General features: G+C 36.4%; 4 protein-coding genes across 15 annotated transcripts; 3 read left to right on the forward strand and 1 right to left on the reverse strand.

Annotated features, from left to right (window-relative positions):
• Window positions 1–208: 208 nt before the first annotated feature.
• On the forward strand, window positions 209–4,009 carry DEG1 (DegP protease 1). The gene is made up of 8 exons (XM_089614431.1): window positions 209–667; window positions 763–885; window positions 980–1,151; window positions 1,244–1,281; window positions 1,615–1,813; window positions 2,319–2,471; window positions 2,610–2,744; window positions 3,676–4,009. Exons 1-8 carry the CDS (start codon window positions 273–275, stop codon window positions 3,751–3,753), a joined length of 1,293 nt encoding a protein of 430 aa, XP_089470557.1. The 5' UTR covers window positions 209–272; the 3' UTR covers window positions 3,754–4,009.
• Window positions 4,010–5,389: 1,380 nt separating this feature from the next.
• On the reverse strand, window positions 5,390–6,164 carry LOC149406093 (auxin-induced protein 15A-like). The gene has a single exon (XM_089615084.1). It carries the CDS (start codon window positions 5,904–5,906, stop codon window positions 5,607–5,609), a length of 300 nt encoding a protein of 99 aa, XP_089471210.1. The 5' UTR covers window positions 5,907–6,164; the 3' UTR covers window positions 5,390–5,606.
• A 646-nt stretch (window positions 6,165–6,810) lies between these two features.
• LOC149406094 (auxin-induced protein 15A-like) lies at window positions 6,811–7,211 on the forward strand. Its single transcript, XM_089615190.1, has one exon. It carries the CDS (start codon window positions 6,901–6,903, stop codon window positions 7,198–7,200), a length of 300 nt encoding a protein of 99 aa, XP_089471316.1. The 5' UTR covers window positions 6,811–6,900; the 3' UTR covers window positions 7,201–7,211.
• A 904-nt stretch (window positions 7,212–8,115) lies between these two features.
• Window positions 8,116–21,400, forward strand: LOC149406095 (uncharacterized). Of its 12 annotated transcripts, none has more exons than XR_016297040.1 (20): window positions 8,116–8,549; window positions 8,780–8,887; window positions 9,331–9,456; window positions 9,532–9,664; window positions 9,756–9,808; window positions 9,908–10,028; window positions 10,124–10,165; window positions 10,250–10,321; window positions 10,470–10,548; window positions 11,139–11,207; window positions 11,423–11,551; window positions 15,073–15,161; window positions 15,311–15,370; window positions 17,242–17,303; window positions 17,483–17,536; window positions 18,053–18,466; window positions 18,568–18,698; window positions 20,077–20,251; window positions 20,682–20,913; window positions 21,091–21,400. XR_016297040.1 is itself a non-coding variant. In XM_089614617.1 (19 exons), exons 15-19 carry the CDS (start codon window positions 15,912–15,914, stop codon window positions 16,950–16,952), a joined length of 468 nt encoding a protein of 155 aa, XP_089470743.1. In that variant the 5' UTR covers window positions 8,116–8,571; window positions 8,780–8,887; window positions 9,331–9,456; window positions 9,532–9,664; window positions 9,756–9,808; window positions 9,908–10,028; window positions 10,124–10,165; window positions 10,250–10,321; window positions 10,470–10,548; window positions 11,139–11,207; window positions 11,423–11,551; window positions 15,073–15,161; window positions 15,311–15,370; window positions 15,642–15,781; window positions 15,869–15,911; the 3' UTR covers window positions 16,953–16,990. The 12 variants fall into 12 exon arrangements, 7 of the variants coding, with proteins under 7 accessions (XP_089470743.1, XP_089470703.1, XP_089470791.1 ...); XR_016297037.1 differs by having other exon boundaries at window positions 17,245–17,303; XR_016297057.1 differs by lacking the exons at window positions 15,073–15,161; window positions 15,311–15,370; window positions 17,242–17,303; ... (4 more) ...; window positions 20,682–20,913; window positions 21,091–21,400 and adding exons at window positions 11,640–11,923; window positions 12,142–12,321; window positions 12,401–12,501; ... (4 more) ...; window positions 13,546–13,612; window positions 13,690–13,761.
• Window positions 21,401–22,891: the final 1,491 nt, after the last annotated feature.

The raw sequence follows: 22,891 nt of genomic DNA on the forward strand, positions 1-22,891 counted from the left end.
TTATTTTTTTATTTTTAAGCTGGATTTAATTATTTTTAAATTAAATGAAGTTTAGTAAAAGTCATTAAATCCTTTCACTGCACTGATTCACTTCAGTTATGTTGAACAGCATATTCGTAATAATCATGCAAAAGGGCAACAATTTCTACGCAAATGTTTTTTAGAAAAATAAAAATAAATTAATATATGGTTGTTGTCTCTTCCTTTATTTCCAATCCTATTTGAGCAGGTGTCCGATAAAAGTGGGAAAAAAAGGAGAGAGAATCGACAAAATGGCTGCTTCATATACAGTGGTATCTTCTCCAACTTTCTCGCTACTTTCTCGTTTCCCAAACAGACCCTCCACGAAACGACGACCAATCTCCGCGACTCTCTCTCTCCCCAAACTCCTCCGCCGCGAAACCCCGATCTCCGCCGCCGTAGCACTCTCTGCTTCCCCGTGGAGCCACAACTCCGGCGATGGCGCCGGGAAGAGCTTCCTGGACTCGCTCCTCGTCCTCTGCGCCTCCGTCGCTTTCTCCGCCGGCGTCCTCGTCTCCGGCGTCGACTCCGCCTCGGCGTTCGTCGTCACGACGCCGCGGAAGCTTCAGTCCGACGAGCTCGCCACTGTTCGTCTCTTTCAGGAGAACACTCCCTCAGTCGTCTACATTACCAATCTCGCCTCAAAGTTCGGCTCTGATCTTCGAACCCTAGCTTTTTTTTCCATCTTTCATTTTTTTAGTTAAGCTTTGCTTCTTTAAGTTAACTTTGAAACTGTTTTAGGCAAGACGTGTTTACTTTGGACGTTTTGGAGGTACCACAAGGGTCTGGCTCTGGCTTTGTATGGGACAAAGACGGTCACATTGTCACCAACTATCATGTGATTCGAGGCGCCTCTGATCTCAAGTCCGTTGCTTCAAACCGATCTCATTTTGCAGTTGGAAATTGTAAAGCTTTGTTTGACTCTTCTGAAAACGGTGTTTGCTTGCCTTGTTTACAGGGTGACTCTTGCCGATCAGACGACTTTGGACGCCAAAGTCGTTGGGTTCGATCAGGACAAAGACGTTGCAGTGATTCACGTCGACGCGCCTAAAGGGAAACTTAGACCCATTCCCGTTGGCGTCTCTGCCGATTTGCTTGTTGGTCAGAAAGTCTTCGCCATTGGCAATCCTGTAAGCAAAACTTACAGCTTTTGTCCTTTTTGGTTATCTCAACAGTGTTTTTTATTTTTTTATTTTTTTTATATACCTTTTTTTTCTCGCAGTTTGGACTAGATCATACTCTCACAACAGGTGTTATAAGGTAAAGATTCACAAATTTTCTTGGCCGTAAATTCGAGTTGAGTCCCAATCTTAGAGTAAGTTGATCTTGGCTTTTGGGCATACTAGATTTTTTTTTGGGGCCCTTTTCCAGCGCCTTAAGTTGGTTTCGAGTAGAGGAAGACAGGATTTTAGGCAGAATGTGTTCACGAAGATTAGTGGGTCACTTTTGCATTACCATGAAATGCAAGTTATTCAATGTAGCTTTGAAATTTAGGCCATGTAAAAAAAAAAAAATTACTTGCCTATTCATATACCTGCTGTTGAAAGTGTGGCGGAAATGGTGCTTATTCATACTCTTTATACGATTTTGTAGTGGGCTTCGTAGAGAAATCAGTTCAGCTGCTACGGGCCGTCCGATTCAAGATGTCATACAGACAGATGCTGCGATTAACCCCGGAAACAGCGGAGGGCCACTTCTAGACAGTTCCGGAAGCCTCATCGGCATAAATACAGCTATATATTCTCCATCGGGTGCGTCTTCCGGCGTTGGATTTTCAATTCCAGTTGACACGGTGAGTAGGCTTAAGAAATATCAATATTTGTCTATAAAAAAGATGGGTTTTTTTTTTTTTTTTTTTTTTTATCTCAAAGAGTCTTTCAACTGAGTGGTGTTTTGGTCCCTAAACTAGTTTTTGGAGCAAAATGATTCTTAACTACTAGCATTTTAGTCCTTTTTTAGAGAAATTAACATTTTTTTCAATGAAATAAAGCACCTAATAAGCTTAAAACATATTTACAAACTTAAGTTGCTTGTTGATTTTATCAAAGACACTAAATATATACTGTAACTCTGAAAGACGAAATAAAGGTTGTAGACAAGTTTGGATTTTTAGAATCAGATTTTGTGTTAATGACACGTTTTAAATTGGAGAATTAAAATACTTCATAATCAATAGTTTGAGGAGCATTTTGTTCCAAAAATTAGTTTAGGAACCAAAACGACATTCATATAATAGTTCATGGACTATTTGTGCTAAAAAGCCATATATATAATGTTTCTTATATCTACGTGTTCAGGTTAGTGGCATAGTTGAACAGCTTGTGAAATTCGGGAAAGTTACGAGGCCTATTTTGGGGATTAAATTTGCACCCGATCAGTCTGTCGAGCAGCTCGGCCTTAGCGGAGTGCTCGTCTTAGACGCTCCATCCAGTGGTCCTGCTGGCAAAGCGGTAATGTCCCCTTTTGACTCAGTTCACATATGAAATATTATACACTAGCTAGCCGAGTCACTGAGCTTGAGTTCTTCTAGCTTGAAAATATATCAATTTCTTTTCTGACGAGATTATTGATGAGATTTCTTTTTGCAGGGTCTCTTACCAACCAAACGCGACGCCTATGGAAGACTAATATTGGGCGATATCATAACATCCGTGAACGGGCAAAAGGTCTCTGGCGGCAGCGACTTGTATAGAATTCTAGACCAGTGTAACGTGGGCGACAAGGTACTTTCGGAGGAAATGTAATTTCTTCAGTTTAAAAAACACAAGAATAAAATTATCATCATTTCGACTGAATTAAATATGTTTGTGGTTTTGAGTATTTCGCTGTGGTAGTAGTAGTACTAGACTAGAAAATGGTATTTTGGTAATGTCTCTCCGACCAGTACATTGGCTTCTCTGGATAGTGGTTTTGGGTGTTATTTAAAGCCTAGCGTAGAGTGAGACCACATGTTCTAGTTCACACAACGTTGCTTTTCATTACTAGAGGTTTGGTTGGTGAAAGTGTCAGTTTTCTTGTTGAATATTTATTATTGCATCGATTGTTATATCACGTCATTAAATAGGTGGTTCTTTTTCCCTCAAAATTAAATAGTTCGTTCTGTGATAAAGAAATCTCATGCAGGGGATAGACATCTTTATTGATAGATGTACTATTCGAGACAGTACCGATCTCTAGGAGATGTAAAAGGAAATCAACTCTCACAGATCCATTTTTGTATGTCCTATGCTAAATTAATACCATCAAGACAGAGATAAAAAGCAATACAAAAGAAATAGAGAAATGGGCTACCAATCCTGACTCTGATTAAATGACCACTGATTGGGCTCTCGAGCCCAATTCTTCACGAGCCCTTGGTTTATTTAGAGTCCAACCCACGTTTCATTCTGTTTCCAACATTTATAAGTAAATATATTGATATACTAGTGGTTGTGGTATAGTAACTTATAAATGCATGGTACATAGGATTCTTTTTCGCGACCAGCTTTTGATATCTCTGTGTTGATAAATTGAGATGAAAATGAAATAGACTGAATTCCGATCCCACGAGTTATGGTATTTGTATGATCTTGTACTTAATCATGTGCCAAGTTATAGACTGATTGAATTCACGATGACAGAGCTTGTCTCTTCTCTTCGTTCTTTGATGTACAGATAACCGTCGAGGTGTTACGAGGCGATCACAAGGAGAAAATACCTGTGGTCCTTGAACCAAAGCCCGACGAGTCATAAACATACAAACAGGGAGACGGTAAATTGTACGTGGAATTACGGACAGACATCAATAATGAATTTACTGTAACTGTGATATGTAAGCCCTTGTACATATTTTAGAAGAACTTCGAAGACAAACTATTCTTCTGTATATGATCAACAGATAGTTTGAATCAGTTGATGAAGATTCTGATGATGTAATTGAGAACTGGGTCTGAACTCTTGTCTTGTGTTTCTGTTTTGATATGGAAGAGGTGAGTTCTATTCAGGACAAAGCACATATCTTTAAAGGACATCCAAAAGAATAGTACAAATAGTATACTAATATTTGTACTAGTGATTAGTAAGTGAAAAGTTGTAGGATTTGTTTAAATGTCTAACGTTGATCTTATATGTTGGGAGACTGTGATTTTACAGTGATTATTAGTGAGAAATAATAAAAAAAAAAAACTTTATAAATCAATTTAGTAATAAAATACAACTTTTTAGAGACTAGTTATTCAACTTTACTTATTGAGAATCCATGCTTATAAAATTCGACACATGAACTATGAACCTAGTAACTCAAACTTCAATAAACAAAATCCTGATGCTATTAGAATAATTTACTCGATAAAGAGTGTGATGATCACCGATCTCCTAATTAGTTCATATATCGATAATGTGTAATGTATCGTTATAGAGTGCCTAGACCACGTTCGTCATCATCGACATCTTCTTTTTTTGAAGCATCATCTTCTTCTAGAAGCTTCCGAGAACTAGTAATAATAGAACTTGCAATAGCATCGACGAGACGATCCACAACTTGCATAGTCTCAGCCCCAGCCCGAGCCATAGCCGCACCTCGCCTGATGGATCGGCTGCGTTTATTAATATTTTAGCCACCAAAGCTAGACCATCACCATATTTTTCGTCGTCCTTATAATCAATTTCTAAAACCCTCCGAGCACCTCTTTTTACCACACATAAAACACTGATCATAATCATCAGAGAAGAAAACACAACCCTCATTGATTTCATTGATGAACTAGTGTTAGGGTATGGTTAACAACATGGTGCTCCACTAACTATATATCATATATGAGGCTTATGCATAATCTTTTTCTTCTTCTTTTTTTTTTTTTTTTTTTTTTTTTTTTTTTTTTTTCATTAGCAATCGCGTATGCATAATCTTAATAACGAACTATCATATCCTCACATTCGATCTCCTAATTAGATACTTTCATGGATTACCAAATGCATTTAACTTACATGTATTTTCAAGGTCTAGTATTATATATATATATATATATATATATATTTAAGTGTATGTTTATGAAAAAATATTATGTGTTTATGCCGTCATTTCTTCTTCTATAGCCGTTCATTTTCTAATGATAAATTAACAATAGTATTCATTTTCTAACGATATTTACATCAAGTTTGCATATGCTTCCAAAATATTGAGAACATGCTTTTTTTTTAAACATGTGAAAATTCCGTCAACTATTTAGCGGAAGGTAATAATTGTGCCAAAAGAAAAAGGTCGATCGCGACCTTGGTCCTTAAAAATTGTTCGGGACTAAAATGCCTAAAACTAAAAAAGGTTAGGAACCGAATGAGTCAAAATCCCATTATTTAGTTGTAATCCGTTGTAGATACAAATCAAGGTGAAACTTTCAAAACAAGAATGAAGAACTGATGGCAAATATAAGTGCATAGATACTTTAAATTTAATATTTTGATATAGTTCATTCAACATTCTCATCGTGGGAGCTGTTTTTATCTACTCCACAGGAATTGAGAAGGAAAAAAAAAGTATCTATACAGCGTAATGATCTCTATTCTACAAAATTGTCCTAATCTAATAAACTAGTGTAAATGATGAGGCATCAATTTAAGCTTGAAATGAGGTCAATAAACGCGTCTTCACTGCAGGGAATGGTAAGACCTCCCATGGGATGATCGAATCCGAACTCATCTTCGACTTGAACAAGCAATTCTTGGAACGAAGGCTGACTCAGCAACAAGACAGGCACAACAAACCGCTTCTTTTCATTGTCCCCGACGTAAACTGCAAAATGGCCTTTCGGGACATCCAATGCAGCCGAAGCGGATTTGTTACTCGAATTTGAGAGAGACCTCTGAAGAAACTTCTTTGCTGGGACTACTCGGGGCAAACGGAAACCCATTTTTTATTTTTATTTTTTATGTTTTTTTAATTTTGTATTGAGAGAAGAGAGATCTAAATTATCGTGAGAAAGAAAGGAAATGTTATCAATTGCTGTGATGAAGTTTGATGGTTTTGAAACTCTGAAAACTTATGCTTGTATATATACACTAAGGAATGCTATGGAATCAGTGGTAGAACGAGAATGTATATGTGGGTCAAGTGAGAGACTACAAAAATTGAAAGAGATCACATGAGACTGTCTCTGAACTCTTTAATCTAATTAATGTATTGACATTAACAACTGGAGTTTAGAGTCCCACTTCAACCTCTTCATTGCCTCCTTAGAAATATATCAGAATGGCAACGTGATATTGTCTGAAGGTTGGTTGTCCAATTAGATTACTTAGGTGGTGAAGATAACCATATGTGGTATTGTGACTATATGATCCCATGAAAATCATATTTACAAATAAAAATAATATTCTTCAATCCACAAAAAATGATCACCTGTCTATTGTGTGGTTCCTCTACGGCTAGAACAAGTTTGGACATGTTGGGTTATGAATTTATAAAATTTCAAAAGAGGACAATACCATGTGATGAGTCCCATAGTAGACCCCGTTCTAATCGAGAGCATAATCTTAAGCTATATACGTAATTGACCATGCATATCAAGTACTAGACCATACATGTGATAGCTTTGATGTTTCACATCAAAATAGAAGGTCAAGTGGGACTATGTAGTGTTTCATAATTTGAAATGTGAATGTGAAATACAATCCCATGTGATATCTCTCTCAGTCAACCAACTATGGCCTTCTTCTTTGCTTTACCACTCACTATACTATTATATCCTTCTTTTACAGTTTTTTTTTTATATAAATATGTATTAACACTCTTTGATGTTTTCCAACAATCTCATTAAGAAAGAGAGCATAACATTCTTTCTTGTATTTTCTCTCTCACTGCTAGCTCAGCCTTCTATACAAAGTTATAACAATTCCTATATACAAATGGGTTTCCGTTTGCCTCGAGTGGTTCCAACAAAGAAATTTCTTCAGAGGTCTCTCTCCAATTCACGTAACAAAGACGATTCGATGGCGTTGGATGTCCCAAAAGGCCATTTTGCAGTTTATGTTGGAGAACACGAAAAGAAGCGATTTGTTGTGCCGGTCTCGTTTTTGAGTCAGCCTTCATTTCAAGAATTGCTTATTCAAGCCGAAGATGAGTATGGATTCGATCACCCGATGGGAGGTCTCACGATTCCCTGCAGCGAAGACACATTCATTGATCTTATTTCAAACTTCAACTGATACCTCATAATTAGATCCAGTTTATTACACTATGACAATTTTTTTGTAGATCATAGATGTTTACGACAATGTATATAATGGTTTATCATTCCTATGTGGAGTTGTTGAATATTGCTCCCATGTGAGAAGCGTTCAAAGAATAAAATAATTATACAATGATTAATTCTTACAAACTCGCTTAATTTTCTCACTAATTTAGCTTGGTTGTGTCTTGATATCCAACGTTTAATTTTACTCCACATCTCCGGATATTAAGTAGGATTAAATTAATATTTCTCAATTTGACAAGCGAATCATCTACTACTTCTTTTAACACTACCCTCTAAACAAGACTATTTCCAGACAAGAAATAGAGTTATGAGAGTAACTTATTTAATAATCTGGACCTAATTAATAATGCACCTTTTCATAATATTTCTTTGGGGATTCAAAATAAATTGTGTACCTGGAAAAGATATGGATACTTTTAGGATTTTTACTCTTTTGTTTTTATATTATTTATTTTGATCGGAATATTTGCTATAGATATCATAGCTTGTCATCCCATTCATAGACCTCTATAAAAGACGTAGTTCTACTGTTAAAGGTCTTTTGCACGTATTGATAGTTTTTAGATCTTGAGTATTTCGTGAGAGTCAAGAAACAAGTTGTTGAGTTATAGAGATTGATTTTAATAATCATGATTTGTCTACGCATGAATTGTTATATACTAGTGTCAAATTCTTAAAAAAAAATAGCATTGATAGTGGATATATTTCAGTAAAATCGAAATGGGAAATTTAATCCTTGAATCAGATTGAACATTCGATAGGCCTAAGCCCATTAATCTAGTCCACTTCTTAGTAATGGGCCGAGGCCCAAAGAAGATTCCGCGAATGGGAGTTTAAGCGCGAAAGTGAATTGCTAAGCGCCAAAGAAATCGAAAAAAGGAAAGTAGGAAGGAACGGAGAAAGAGAGAGAAGACTTGCATAACCAAATTGGGAAACAAAAACCAAATCAGGAAAGGGATTTTCTTACCGTTGGGAAACATTTTGATCGGGGACTATATATACATATAAGTTTCTCGAGGGAAGGAGAGAGAGAGAGAGAGAAAATTAGAAAAGGAAGAATAGGGTTTTGAGAGAGAGAGAGCGAGAATTCTCTCCTTGTCCTGATGTTTGGACGAAGGAAAACCTAGCCGTCTGAATCGAAGTGAAAACCACGCAATCGTGGAAATCCATCGAGAGAGAGAAACGACGACGACGGCGATGAAGAACGAGATGAAGAACGGCGAGAGAGAGAAACCTAGCCGTCTTCGCAGCCACGAAACGAAGCCCACGCTCCTCCGATTTGGTTTTGTCGAATGTCAGGTTTCTTCTCTTTCGACCTAGGGTTTGTGACTCGCTTTTCTTTAACTTTCCCACCGTCAGGTTTCTTTAACTTTCGACCTAGGGTTTGTGACTCGCTTTTCTATTTGATTTCGGGAATAGGTTTGTGACAAAATATTTGACCGATTCACTAATTTTAAAAAACTCTGTACATTGTAAAGACATTAGGGAAAATGTCAAATGTTTATGTATGTTATCTTTTTTTTTTTAAGGTATATTTCTCCACGACACGATCAAGGCGAAGAAGAAGTTTGGGATGATTCTCGCTGCCGATCAAGACCAGCCTGTCTCGCTCTGCGCGAGCACAATCTGAAATTGATGTATGATGTCAATAGCTAATGTGTTCTCAATAACCTCCTAGTTCAATTCTTGCAGTAGTTATTTAAGGGAAAATAACTTACATCTAATTTCTTGCTTTTTTTTTTTAACTTATATATATACATAAATTGGTTGATTATCCTCTCCCCTAAACGTTTGGCTGGCTTTAGGTTTTTTATTTTAGAGTTAGGTTGTAAGGCCGGCCCGTGTGTTTAGACTTTTGTTTTTTAGGTTCAGTCAAACATTTCGGGAGGAGCGTAATCAATATATTTTCTTATAAAACTATATGTATTAATTTTAATTTTTTTTTTCTGGAATTATATGTAATGTTATTTTCCCCAAAATAATTTCTGTCAGTAATTGAATTTAGGAGTTTGGTACAGGGAATATTATATCGTGCCTATAATTCTTCATACAATTACTAATACTAGATTTCTTTGACGAGGTATATGGGTAGTCCAAACTGACGGAGTCGAGTCGACGATGGAGCTTAGGAATTTTTATCAAGAAATGCATGGATCAGGAGTCTTTCTTACCTATGCTTTTCACTAGATACTTGATTATGTTTGAGGTATTTGCTTGAACCTTGAATTTTTTGTAGATTTTACATAAAGATTTGTAACTGATCTCTTCGATTTGCTAGTAGACACGCACATGGTAGGTTCCAGTGGCAAATTGGAAGTGGATCATACCCAATCTCTGTAGATGTTCCCAGGAACACGAGATTTTTGTTTTCCGATAAAAAAATGACTCCGGCTAAGGCTATTGCAAAGTCAATCGTAAGATTCGTAATTTAGAGTTAATTAATCAGCATGGGTTGTGAGTTTCTCGTTCTGATTTTTTTTTCCATGGTTAATGATGACTTTGCAGGTTTGACCAATGTGGCGATGCGATCAGCAATCTCGTTCATGATAAAAAGAAGAGTTGGTTTTGTTTCTTTGATTTTTAAATATATTTGTGTTTCAGCATGAAATCTCCTGGAATTGCTGATTATGTTGTGAATGTCTTTTTTGCTTGTGTAGAATCGAAGGTGGTATTCCTCCTCTTGTTGAGCTTCTTGACTACCGAGACGCAAAGGTGCAGAGATCTTCTGTGGCGGCCATTCGGACCCTCGCTTTTAAGATGGACGAGAACAAAAAACAGGTATAAAACAAATCACGTACTAATATCCTCACATTTTCTCTTGCTGGAAGCTATATTCAATGTTCCTGAGTCAAAATCTAGTTTATATGTTGCAGATTTTGGCATTACCCACCCTTGCTGCCATACTCTACGAAGCGGTTTGCACTTGCCACATGTTTTTCCCCATGATACTCTCTGATGGTTTGTCTTTGAGCATTATCTGAAGTGGTCAAGTATTGCAGGTTGGTTTGATTGGTAATTAAGAAAGAAGTTATCCTGGCTGGTGCATTACAGCCTGTGGTTGGGGTACTAAGGTAAATAACAGGATTTTGACTTCTCTCATTGTTATCTGTTACTAATATCAATTGTAAACCATTTGCCCTTATCTTATTTGAAATGGAAGTACATAGTGATAGAACTAGAAGTTAAGATGTGTGGCTGAAGATATATAATATTTTTCAGAGAGTTTTTCGAGGCTGAGCAAGAACATGTAGGAGCAAGAACAGGCTCCGGTGCTCGTAAGGAGAGGGCGTTGAATCAGGTACAGTTCTTGCTCTTTTACTTACGACTCTACATAAATATCTATGCATAATCTTAGGATTCTCAACTTTGACCTCCTTTATAAAATTTCTAAATTGATTACAAGGAACATAACTTTCATATTGTTTCTGGGTTTTTTTATTTTTCTATATCTATATATATATATATATATATATATATATATAAACAAGTTGATTGGTTATCCTTCCCTTAAGTTGTTTTGATTGGCTTTTTTTTTTTTTTTTTTTTTTTTAATTTTTAAATTTTTTTTCAAGCCCCGGCCGGCCCAAATTTTTTAAACTTTTTTTTTTAGTCAATCAAACACTTGGGGGAGCATAAGCTTCATCTATTATTTTCAAATAAAACTATACACACACACACACACACATATATATATATATATATATTTATTTATTTTGCTGGAAGTATGTGTATTGTTATACTCCCCAAAAATAATTTCTACGGAAGAATCTAATATTAGAGAAGGAGTTGAAGCTTTTAAGATCATGCAGTTATTTATTGTTGACATATATATTGTATTAGATTCCTAACATGTTTTATTTGTTTCTTGCGAATATATGAACTACAAAGAGGCTTGATCCCTCTCTCTCCTAAAAAGGAGAGAGAGGGTATGTAGGCAGCTCAGACATGGAAAACAAGGTACTCATAATGAAAAGTTCCGATTTTTAATTTTTTATTTATTTATTTGTTAAACTCTCGTTAGTTATTGAGTTGTACAACTGCAAGTTTTTTTTTTTTTTACCAGAATCGGTCTCTAATTTTCTTTCCCACCCGATAATTTTCCCGCAGCCGAGTAAGGAAGCGAGATTGACAACTTTTTTTTTTTTTTAAATTTTTTTACATTTTTTTTTAAGTTTTACGAGCAGCTTAGGTGTTGCCACAGAGCAGTAGAACTAGTGCGAAAAGGCTCTGCCGGAGAATCCCACATCTTTCTGCGATTTCGATTCCCTCCATTCTCGCTCCAAATGCCTCTTTTCATCCTCGTAAGTCGTATAGGATCACATTTTCCAGCAAATCTTTGATGTTTTCAAATACACAATGAGTACTGATCTTTATTTAATTTCAGCGTAGATTTCTGTGGCATCAGAGCAAAGGTGTTTGACATAATAGGGATGCGAGAGTTCTGTTTGGTTAAGAAGATTCACCTGTCCCTGGTATTGAAAACTCTTTCTTTCTGTCTAAGATCCATTGGAGTCTCAACTGGTTCTTGACTTTTGTGCCATTCATCAAGGTTTTTTTTAATGTTTGTTTGTCAATTTCAATTCTGATTTCTTTTACGGGTCAGCCTTAGGACACATGAGTCTGACTCCTATTGGGAAATTAAGGGCTTTGCGATTGAGAAATGCTGCAAACAGGTATGTATACACACTGCTTGTTTTTCCCATATGATTCCAGCTACTTTATTTTTTTATTTATTCAAAAATAAAAAATTGATTGGTCATACTTCCCCTAGCCGTGTTCCTGGATCTATTTTTTTTAGGTATGGAGTTTAGGTTGTTGCCTGTGTGCTTAGGTTTGTGTTACATCAAATTTGAAATTTCTAACAAATTAATATTTCGTATGAACTACAAAGGCTTGATCCCTCTCTCTCTCTCTCCTAAAAAGAGAGAGAGAGAGAGGTATGTAGGCAGCTCAGTCTTGACTCGAGTGCAAACACAAAGGACGGGACTACGGCATTGTGTAACTTGGAGAACATGCATGGAGATGTTCAACTCGGTGTTCTCTGCCTATTATCATGGAGATGTTCAATTTGGTAATCTTTTTTATCAATCTTTTTCACTTTCAGACATGTCTCGTTGGAGCTGGTCCTGACTAGAAACACACTGCTCTAGAGTCTGTTACCATAGTTCTCGATCTTCCAAGGCCACAGCCCGGGTCAATGTTGGGGTTGACATCTGTAGATTAAGTCTTGACATCTGTAGTTCAAGCAGCAGTAAGTGTATACGCGTCTTTTTTTTTTCTTTTTTGTTTTCGTGCTTCCAAACTTGTTATGAAGTCTGATGCAGAGTATATTTGATGTACCAAAACACAGGTATGCTTTTTGGGAGTCGGCAACTCCTTCGGGCACTGCGCTAATGATGCTAGACGCTGATAAGATATGGTCGTTGGTGCTATTTCTCACAATCCTACTCTTGGCAGTGCGTTGACTCCAAACTGACGGAGTCGAGTCGACGATGGAGCTTAGGAATTTTATCAAGAAATGCGTGGATCTGTGGGAGTCTATACCAAATTGCCGATTTGGAATAGCCAGTTTATTGATCAGGAGTCTTTCTTACCTATGGTTTTCACTAGATACTTGATTATGTTTGAGGTATTTGCTTGAATCTTGAATTTTTTGTAGATTTTAAATAAAGATTTGTAACTGATCTCTTCGATTTGCTAGTAGACACGCACATGGTAGGTTCCAGTGGCAAATGGAAGTGGATCATACCCGTTTTCTCTGTAGATGTTCCCAGGAACACGAGATTTTTGTTTTCCGATAAAAAAATGACTCCGGCTAAGGCTATTGCAAAGTCAATCGTAAGATTCATAATTTAGAGTTAATTATCAGCATGGGTTATGAGTTACTCGTTCTGATTTTTTTTCCATGGTTAATGATGACTTTGCAGGTTTGACCAATGTGGCGATGCGATCAGCAATCTCGTTCATGATAAAAAGAAGAGTTGGTTTTGTTTCTTTGATTTTTAAATATATTTGTGTTTCAGCATGAAATCTCCTGGAATTGCTGATTATGTTGTGAATGTCTTTTTTGCTTGTGTAGAATCGAAGGTGGTATTCCTCCTCTTGTTGAGCTTCTTGACTACCGAGACGCAAAGGTGCAGAGATCTTCTGTGGCGGCCATTCGGACCCTCGCTTTTAAGATGGACGAGAACAAAAAACAGGTATAAAACAAAACACGTACTAATATCCTCACATTTTCTCTTGCTGGAAGATATATTCAATGTTCCTGAGTCAAAATCGAGTTTATCTGTTGCAGATTTTTGGCATTACCGACCCTTGTCCTAATGCTTATGTCTGATGATGCTGCCATACACTATGAAGCGGTTCGCCCACATGTTTTTCCCATTGATACTCTGATGGTTTGTCTTTGAGCATTATCTGAAGTGGTCAAGTATTGCAGGTTGGTGTGATTGGTAATTAAGAAAGAAGTTATCCTGGCTGGTGCATTACAGCCTGTGGTTGGGCTACTAAGGTAAGTAACCGGATTTTGACTTCTCTCATTGTTATCTGTTACTAATATCAATTGTAAACCATTTGCCCTTATCTTATTTGAAATGGAAGTACATAGTGATAGAACTAGAAGTTAAGATGTGTGGCTGAAGATATATAATATTTTTCAGGAGTTTCGAGGCTGAGCAAGAACATGCAGCAGGAGCAAGAACAGGCTCTGGTGCTCTTAAGGAGAGGCCGTTGAATCAGGTACAGTTCTTGCTCTTTTACTTACGACTCTACATAAATATCTATGCATAATCTTAGGATTCTCAACTTTGACCTCCTTTATGAAATTTCTAAATTGATTACAAGGAACATAACTTTCATATTGTTTCTGGGTTTTTAATTTTCTATATATATATATATATATATATATATATAAACAAGTTGATTGGTTATCCTTCCCTTTAGTTGTTTTGATTGGCTATTTTTTTTTTTTAAATTAAAATTCTTTTCAGGCCCCGGCCGGCCATTTTTTTTTTTTTCAGTCAATCAAACACTTGGGGTAGCATAAGCTTCATCTATTATTTTCAACTAAAACTACACACACACACACACACACACACACACACACACATATATATATATATACTTTTGCTGGAAGTATGTGTATAATAATTTCTTTTAAGATCATGCGGTTATTTATTGTTGACATATATATTGTATTAGATTCCTAACATGTTTTATTTGTTTCTTGCGAATATATGAACTACAAAGAGGCTTGATCCTTCTCTCTCCTAAAAAGGAGAGAGAGAGAGAGTATGTAGTCAGCTTAGACTTAGGTCGGAGTACATAGCATTGAAGTCTCCTCTGCTATTCCCTTCTGCCTCTGAAGAGACAAAGCTTCATGGATTGCGAAGCATAACCCACGCTGCTTGGAAAACAAGGTACCCATAATGAAACAAGTTCCAATTTTTATTTATTTATTAAACTCTCGGTAGTTATTGAGTTGTACAACTGCAAGTTTTTTTTTACCAGAATCGGTCTCTCATTTTCTTTCCCAACCGATAATTTTCCCGCAGCCGAGTAAGGAAGCGACATTGACATCTTTTATTTTATTTTATTATTATTTTTGTAAGTTTTACGAGCAGCTTAGGTTTTGCCATAGAGCAGAAGAACTTGTGCGAAAAGGCTTTGCCGGAGAATCCCACATCTTTCTGCGATTTCGATTCCCTCCATTCTCGATCCAAATGCCTCTTTCGTGTCCTCGTAATTCGTCTCGGATCACATTTTCCAGCAAAGCTTTGATGTTTTCAAATAAACAATGATTACTGATCTTATTTAATTTCAGCGTAGATTTCTGTGGCATCAGAGCAAAGGTGTTTGACGTAATAGGGATGCGAGAGTTCTGTTTGGTTAAGAAGATTCACCCTATCCCTGGTATTGAGAACTCTTTCTTTCAGTCTAAGATCCATTGGAGTCTCAACTGGTTCTTGAGTTTTGTGCCATTCATGAAGGTTTTTTTTTTAATGTTTATTTGTCAATTTCAATTCTGATTTAGTGAAATTTCTTTTATGGGTCAACCTTAGGACATATGAGTCTGACTCCCATAGGGAAAGGGCTTTGCGATCGAGAAATGCTGCAAACAGGTATGAATACACACTGCTTGTTTTTCCCATAATGTTTATTTCTTGCATATGATTCGAGCTAAAATTTTGATTGGTCATACTTCCCCTAGCCGTTTTCCTGGATCTATTTTCCCATAATATTGTGCATTGATGTATTGTTACCGTATATATACTTATTGTTACATTGTGTTACATCAAATTTGAAATTTCTAACAAATTTTTATTTCATATGAATTACAACGGCTTGATCCCTCTCTCTCTCTCTGTAATCTCCTTCATTACTTGGAAGAAGAACTGAAGCACGATCGCGAATCTACGGCATAGTTCTCGATCTTCCACGGCCACAGCCCCAGGTCAATGTTGGGGTTGACATCTGTAGATTAAGTCTTGGCTTCAGATCCAAAGTCAGCGCAGAGACCAGTTCAAGCAGCAGTAAGTGTATTCGCTACTTTTTGTTTTCGTGCTTCCGAACTTGTTATGAAGTCTGATGCAGAGTATATTTGATGTACCAAAACACAGGTATGCTTTTTGGGAGTCGGCAACTCCTTCGGGCACTGCACTAATGATGCTAGACGCTGATAAGATGGTCGTTGATGCTATTTCTCACAATCCTACTCTTGGCAGTGCGTTGACTTCATTTCTGTGTTACTTCATTTTACGCCTCCAAATAAAGTAAAATTGCTATCACTTTCATCAAGCTCTTTCATCATATGTTACTTCATTTCTGTTCTAATGTGCATATTTACATCTACAAAGAGGCTTTATCCTACTGTCTCCTAAAAAGGAGAGAGAGAGAGAGAGTATGTAGTCAGCACAGACTTAGGTCGGAGTACATAGCATTGAAAGCTCATCCGCTGTTCCCTTCTGCCTGGAAAACAAGGTACCCATAATGAAAAAGCTCCAATTTTTAATTTTTATTTATTTATTTAACTCTCGTTAGTTATTGAGTTGTACAACTGCAAGTTTTTTTTACCAGAATCGGTCTCTCATTTTCTTTCCCACCCGTAATTTTCCCGCAGCCGAGTAAGGAAGCGAGATTAACATCTTCTTTTTTATTTTTTATTTTATTTTTACGAGCAGCTTAGGTGTTGCCACAGAGCAGAAGAACTTGTGCGAAAAGGCTCTGCCAGAGAATCCCACATCTTTCTGCGATTTCGATTCCCTCCATTCTCGCTCCAAATGCCTCTTTCTTGTCCTCGTAAGTCAACTTGGATCATATTTTCCAACTTGGATCACATTTACCAGAATCGGTCTCTCATTTTCTTTCCCACCCGTAATTTTCCCGCAGCCGAGTAAGGAAGCGAGATTAACATCTTCTTTTTTATTTTTTATTTTATTTTTACGAGCAGCTTAGGTGTTGCCACAGAGCAGAAGAACTTGTGCGAAAAGGCTCTGCCAGAGAATCCCACATCTTTCTGCGATTTCGATTCCCTCCATTCTCGCTCCAAATGCCTCTTTCGTGTCCTCGTAAGTCAACTTGGATCACATTTTCCAGCAAAAGCTTTGATGTTTTCAAATAAACAATGAGTACTGATCTTTATTTAATTTCGGCGTAGATTTCTGTGGCATCAGAGCAAAGGTGTTTGACGTAATAGGGATGTGAGAGTTCTGTTTGGTTAAGAAGGTTCACCCTATCCCTGGTATTGAAAACTCTTTCTTTTCTCTTTATGATCCATTGGAGTCTCAACTTTTTTTAGTTTTAGTCAAACGGTTGGGGCAGCTTAAGCAACACTACAATTTTCCTAAAAAACTATATGTATCAATATTTACATATTTTTATATACTTTTGGCTTGAATTATATGTGTTGTTATAGTATATCAAAGTGATTATAGTGTTTCTTATTTTTGTTACTTTTTCATTACTGATATTAACTCTCTTATCTTATTTTGAGGAGGTGTACGGAGTGACAAATTGTCCATGCCAACAAGCTAAAAGAAACACAAGATCCAGAAGGTATGTTTCTCTCTTCATTTACAAGTTAATTTATTTGCCCTGTTATATATAGAATTTACTTATTTATTATCTCTTAATTGCCAAAAGAACTCTTTTCCCCCCAAATTTTGGTTCCTCATTGAATCAATAAGATTTTCTACAAACTTCTACTCTCAAACATGTAAGTTCTTTTGTACTAGAGATCAAGCATGGATGGTCTGCTTTCCATCGGGACCCACTTTCAGCACAATCAGGTATGTTGATCTCCTAGATAGATACTTTCATGGATTACTAATGTGATTTAACTATCGTATTTTCAAGGTCTATTATTCTTTTATATATACAAAAAAATTATTGATAAACCTCTCCCCAAATGTTTTGGCCGGTTCTAAAATTTTTTGTCATAGGTTTTTTTTTTTTTTTTTTTTTTTTTTGTTATTGGGTTTAGGTTGTTGGGCTTTAGAGTCTGTCAAAAAATGTTTTAGAGTCTGTCAAAGCTTTTGGGGGATGTTATCAATATCTGTTTCTTTAAAAATAAAATTGTTATAAAACTATATGTATTATATTTTTTTTGGCTTAAAATTATATAAAGTTACATTACGTACTTTCTGTGAAGAATGCTGATTAAGAACCTAGTAGTGCAAGTGTATGGTAGTTCTTTATTATTAATATTGTGCATTGATGTATTGTTACCGTATATATACTTATTGTTACATTGTGTTGCATCAAATTTGAAATTTCTAACAAATTATTTCATATGAACTACAAAGGCTTGAACCCTCTCCAAAGAGAGGGTATGTAGGCAGCTCAGTCTTGACTCGAGTGCAAACACAAAGGACGGGACTACAGCACCCGATAATTTTCCCGCAGCTGAGTAAGGAAGCGACATTGACATCTTCTTCCATATCGTCGACGATTTCAAAGCGCAGACGATATGGACAAGAACGTGTTCTCTGCTTATTATCATGGAGGTGTTTAATTTGGTTATCTTTTTTATCGATCTTTTTCACTTTGAGACTTGTCTCGTTGGAGCTGGCCCTGACTAGAAACACACTGCTCTAGAGTCTGTTACCATAGATCTCGATCTTCCATGGCCACAGCCTGGGTCAATGTTGGGGTTGACATCTATAGATCAAGTCTTGGCTTCAGATCCAAAGTTAGCGCAGAGATCAGTTCAAGAAGCAGTAAGTGTATACGCGTCTTTTTTTTATTCCCTTTTTGTTTTCGTGCTTCCGAACTTGTTATGAAGTCTGATGCAGAGTATATTTGATGTACCAACACACAGTTATGCTTTTTGGGAGTTGGCAACTCTTTCGGGCACTGCACTAATGATGCTAGACGCTGATAAGATATGGTCGTTGATGCTATTTCTCACAATCCTACTCTTGGCAGTGCGTTGACTCGCCTCCAAATAAAGTAAAATTGCTATCACTTTTATCAAGCTCTTTGTGTTACTTCATTTCTGTTCTAATGTGCATATTTACATCTAACGAATAAGCTTGTCACTCTTCTGGGGAGAGGTTGAGCTTGGTAATATTAGTCTACTAACGATAGCAATAGAACGTGTGAAGGACTAGTTAGGATAAGTGTCAATATAGACTTAGAATACAAGCGGAATAACGGTTTGTACAAATTGTGCAACTGCTATATATATATATATATTTTTTTTTTTTTGCAGGTGCAGTGTATAATATGATAGTAGCTAGGTTGTATAATAATTAGTTAGGATAAGTGTCAGTATAGACTTAGAATACACGCGGAATAACGGTTTGTACAAATTGTGCAACTGCTATTTTATTTTTCTTTATTTTTTTTTTTGCAGGTGCAGTGTATAATATGATAGTAGCTAGGTTGTATAATAGTTAGTTACAGGTATAGTAGCTTGTACCTCTGATGGTTTGTACAGCTTGTGTAACCATTTTTTCCTTTTTCATGTCTATTTTTTGCAGGTACACTCGATTCCGCATTTGTACATTTTTTGCCAGCTATATGTACATTATCAAGTGTTAGAGTTATGGTGTATGTATTGTGACATGGCCTAGTTAGAATTAGATGCATACTTATATCTTACAATAAGCTTTTCTCTCTTTCTGGGGGAGAGATTGAGCTTGGTAGTATTAGTTTGTAATAACAGTAGAATATGTAGTTTGGTAGTATTAAATTAGAATCTCGCAAGAAACTCGTCTCTCATCCCGAGGGAGAGATGTAGTTTGGTAGGATTATAGCCTCGCAATAAGCTCGTCTTTCTTTCTTCCAGGGGAGAGATTGAGCTTGGTAGTATTAGAATCTCTCAATAAGCTCATCTCTCTTCCCGAGGAAGAGATTGAGCTTGGTAGTATTAGAATCTTTCAATAAGCTCGTCTCTCTTCCCGAGGAAGAGATTGAGCTTGATAGTACTAGTAACAGTTGAAATTGTTAGTTGCAGGTATAGTAGCTCATACCTGTAATGGTCTTAAAATCATTTTCTCCTTTTTCATGCCTATTTTTTTGCAGGTACATGTGGATAATTATTTCTAAAAATAAGATCGCCTCTCTACCCGGGTGTAGTAGTACTAGTGTAGCAAAAAGTTCGTCTCTCTTCCCAGGGGAGAGATGAAGTTAGGTAGTATTAATTTACTAGGTATAGAAAGTGAGTGCCATTTGTATAATGTAGATATATAAATGAAGCTTAGTATTGTAGATGTAGATATATTGTAGCTTTGATTAAGATTATGCATTTCCATTTATACAATGTTACATTTGTATTAAAATTTATGTTGAAAAGATTTCTAATCCTCAAATATGAACTACAAAGGCTTGATCCCTCCTAAAAAGAGGGTATGTAGGCAGCTCAACTATGAGTGCAGCCACCTCTTTTTTATTTAGTTGCAGGAATAAAAGTCTCCCAAGAATGCATTTTTGATGCCCTGTGTTCACGTAAAATACTCACTCACTGCCCTGGGTTCATTCCATCTGATTCTCACTCTCTGGTAACTCCATTATTCGTATCCCTATTTGCAAATTGAAAAAAAAAAATGTATCTTTTTTTTTTTTCTGCCGAAAAACATGAGTCTGCCTGAGTAACTTTAAATATCAATTATTTCTTTTGGTCTCGCTAGGTTTGACTTGAACACCTATGATAAGCTGATGAAGATTTTGGTTTGATGTATGCTTGGAAGAATTTCGTTTTTCTTATTAACTGGACAAATTTATTTTATGAAAATTAGAATTGATTTATTCTATATTAGCTTGTGCCAATTTATAATGTGGACTGATAGCATTCTCTTTTTTTTAATCTCCCAATAGTCTTAATGTTTTTTGTGTTGTTCTTAGCTCCCCGGTTCGGGAATTGGTTTGGTGCTTGGAAACAAACTAATTGCTCTAATTAATATTTTCCTTGATGTTTGCTCATGGTTTCAGACATGGGAAATAGTTCAAGGTGGAAAGAATCGTTGATAGAAAGGACAATGCGCTGAAGAACTACCAACTTTTGTATGGAAAGTCAACATCGGTTCAAACCCCTTCAGTTGGACAACCTGATCGTCCTTCAAGTTCTGGCGTTGCTGGTCCGTTGACTTCAATTGCTTCATCAACTACTCCAAGCAAGATCATTCCCGGCATCAAAAAGCTCGCACCTCTCCACTCCCAACAAGTACGATGTTCTTTCTGTGGCTGTTTTATGTACTTTGTGTTGCTTCTCCTTGCTTTTTCATCACTACAAATAGCTGCTGGTTATGTGCTAAAAAAGGTAGGCTTGTGGTTCTTTCTTTGTGGTATTGTTAGCCTGGCCTTGCGAGACATTATTATATTCTTATTACGTTTGGTTCAGGGGCTGGAGTTCTGTCGAGTTGTCGGGTTGAAAAGTAGCGTACTGGACTTGGAATCTGATGCAAATAAGTTGCCTAGCTTCATGCCACGCTTTAGTTTTTTTTGTGGATAACAAGCTGGTATGTTCTTTCACCAATGATTTATGAGAAAAAAAAAACAGATGTAATCACCAGACAATCTTATGTACTACGACGGGGTTGTTTTATAAGAGCAAGATTTATGTTGAATGAATGCAGTCCCGTTTCATGTTTAAGGGAGAATCTGTAGGAATATGTATCCAGTAAAAAATGATATTCTTTTTCCTTGCAATTGTTTTCATGCAACTTTGTAAATGATAAATTATGTGTTTTCAAGGTTGGCTACTTTTGGCTGATCAACATGTATGTTGGTGATCCTCTAGACAAGGCTGCACCCAAGGGAATCGATTCAGAAGGTATGCTTCTTTTCTTCTAAACTGTTTATTATTTTTTCTTTCCATCATTCATCTTCATTAACAATCGTCTATGCCATAATCTCAATACAAACTATCATATTCTCACCTTCGAATTAACTATATACTTTCGTGGGTTACTAAAGGGATTTGACCTTTCATGTGTTTCAAGGTCTATTATTTTTTATATATACAAAAAAAAAATATTGATTAATCTCTCCCAAATGTTTTGGCTGGTTCTTAAAAATTTTGTCATAGGTTTTTTTTTTTGTTTTTTTTTTCTCTCTTTTTTGGTAGAGGGTCTAGGTTGTTGGGCCGGCCGAGTGTTTAGGCGTCTATTTTTTAGAGTCTGTCAAAGCTTTTGGGAGATGTTAATCAATATCTATTTCTTAAAAAATAAAAAAAATTCTTATAAAACTATATGTATTATATTTTTTTGGCTTAGAATTATATGAAGTTACATTCCTTTATGTACTTTCTGTGTACTTTCTGTGAAAAATGCTGATTAGAAACCTAGTAGTGCATATATATGCTAGTTCTTTATTATTAATACTGTGCATTGATGTATTGCTACTGTATATATACTTATTGTTCAACATTATGTTACATCAAATTTCTAACAAATTTTTATTTCTTATCCCACCCCTCAAATATGAACTACAAAAGCTTGATCTCTCTCTCTCTTCTAAAAAGGAAAGAGAGGGTATGTAGGCAGCTCAGTCTTGAGTGCAGCCATTCTTGCAGATCCATAAAAAAAACACCTAAAAAGATTGTTGCTTTGCTTCAACAATAGCCACGGTCACTGTTTGGTTATAGAGACAATTCCTCTGCTCTCAAGCTCATTTGGGTGATCCCCATTACCATCGGCTCTCAATCTAATCTGATTGTTGTTTCAGTCTTTGGATCTGAACCGTTTTGGTTTGGAAGCATCACGGATCGGTGCTCGTCACCGGGCCCTTCACCAGCGAGTGGAACATGCCATCTGCTTTGCATGAAGCTCTAATGAGCTAACCAACGACCACTGAATTAGGTACACTGCTTTCTATCTTTCACTGACTGAATATGTGCATAGCAAGGCAGAGCTTATAAGCTCTACTGACGTGTACTAAGGTCTAGACTATCTAGTTTAGGTCACTAATCATACAATGCCATGTGGCACAGGTTGTTAGAAGTTAGTTACGCTCAACTGAACAATTGATATACACTCTGTAATTTCTCAGATCAAATCAATGAGAAAATTATTTTTACTCTCTCAGCACTCTCTCTCTAGATCTCATACTGAGATTCTATCATGGTATCATAGCTTTCTGAACCGACAATGGAAAATTTCTTGTCGACAACGATCGGATCTTCATCAACAAGATCAGGACCA

The sequence above is a fragment of the Urtica dioica genome, chromosome 1 (genome assembly GCF_054948205.1).
Source record: "Urtica dioica subsp. dioica isolate 48M chromosome 1, U.dioica_male_clone48M_v1_H2, whole genome shotgun sequence".
In the NCBI taxonomy this organism is placed as follows: Eukaryota; Viridiplantae; Streptophyta; class Magnoliopsida; order Rosales; family Urticaceae; genus Urtica; species Urtica dioica.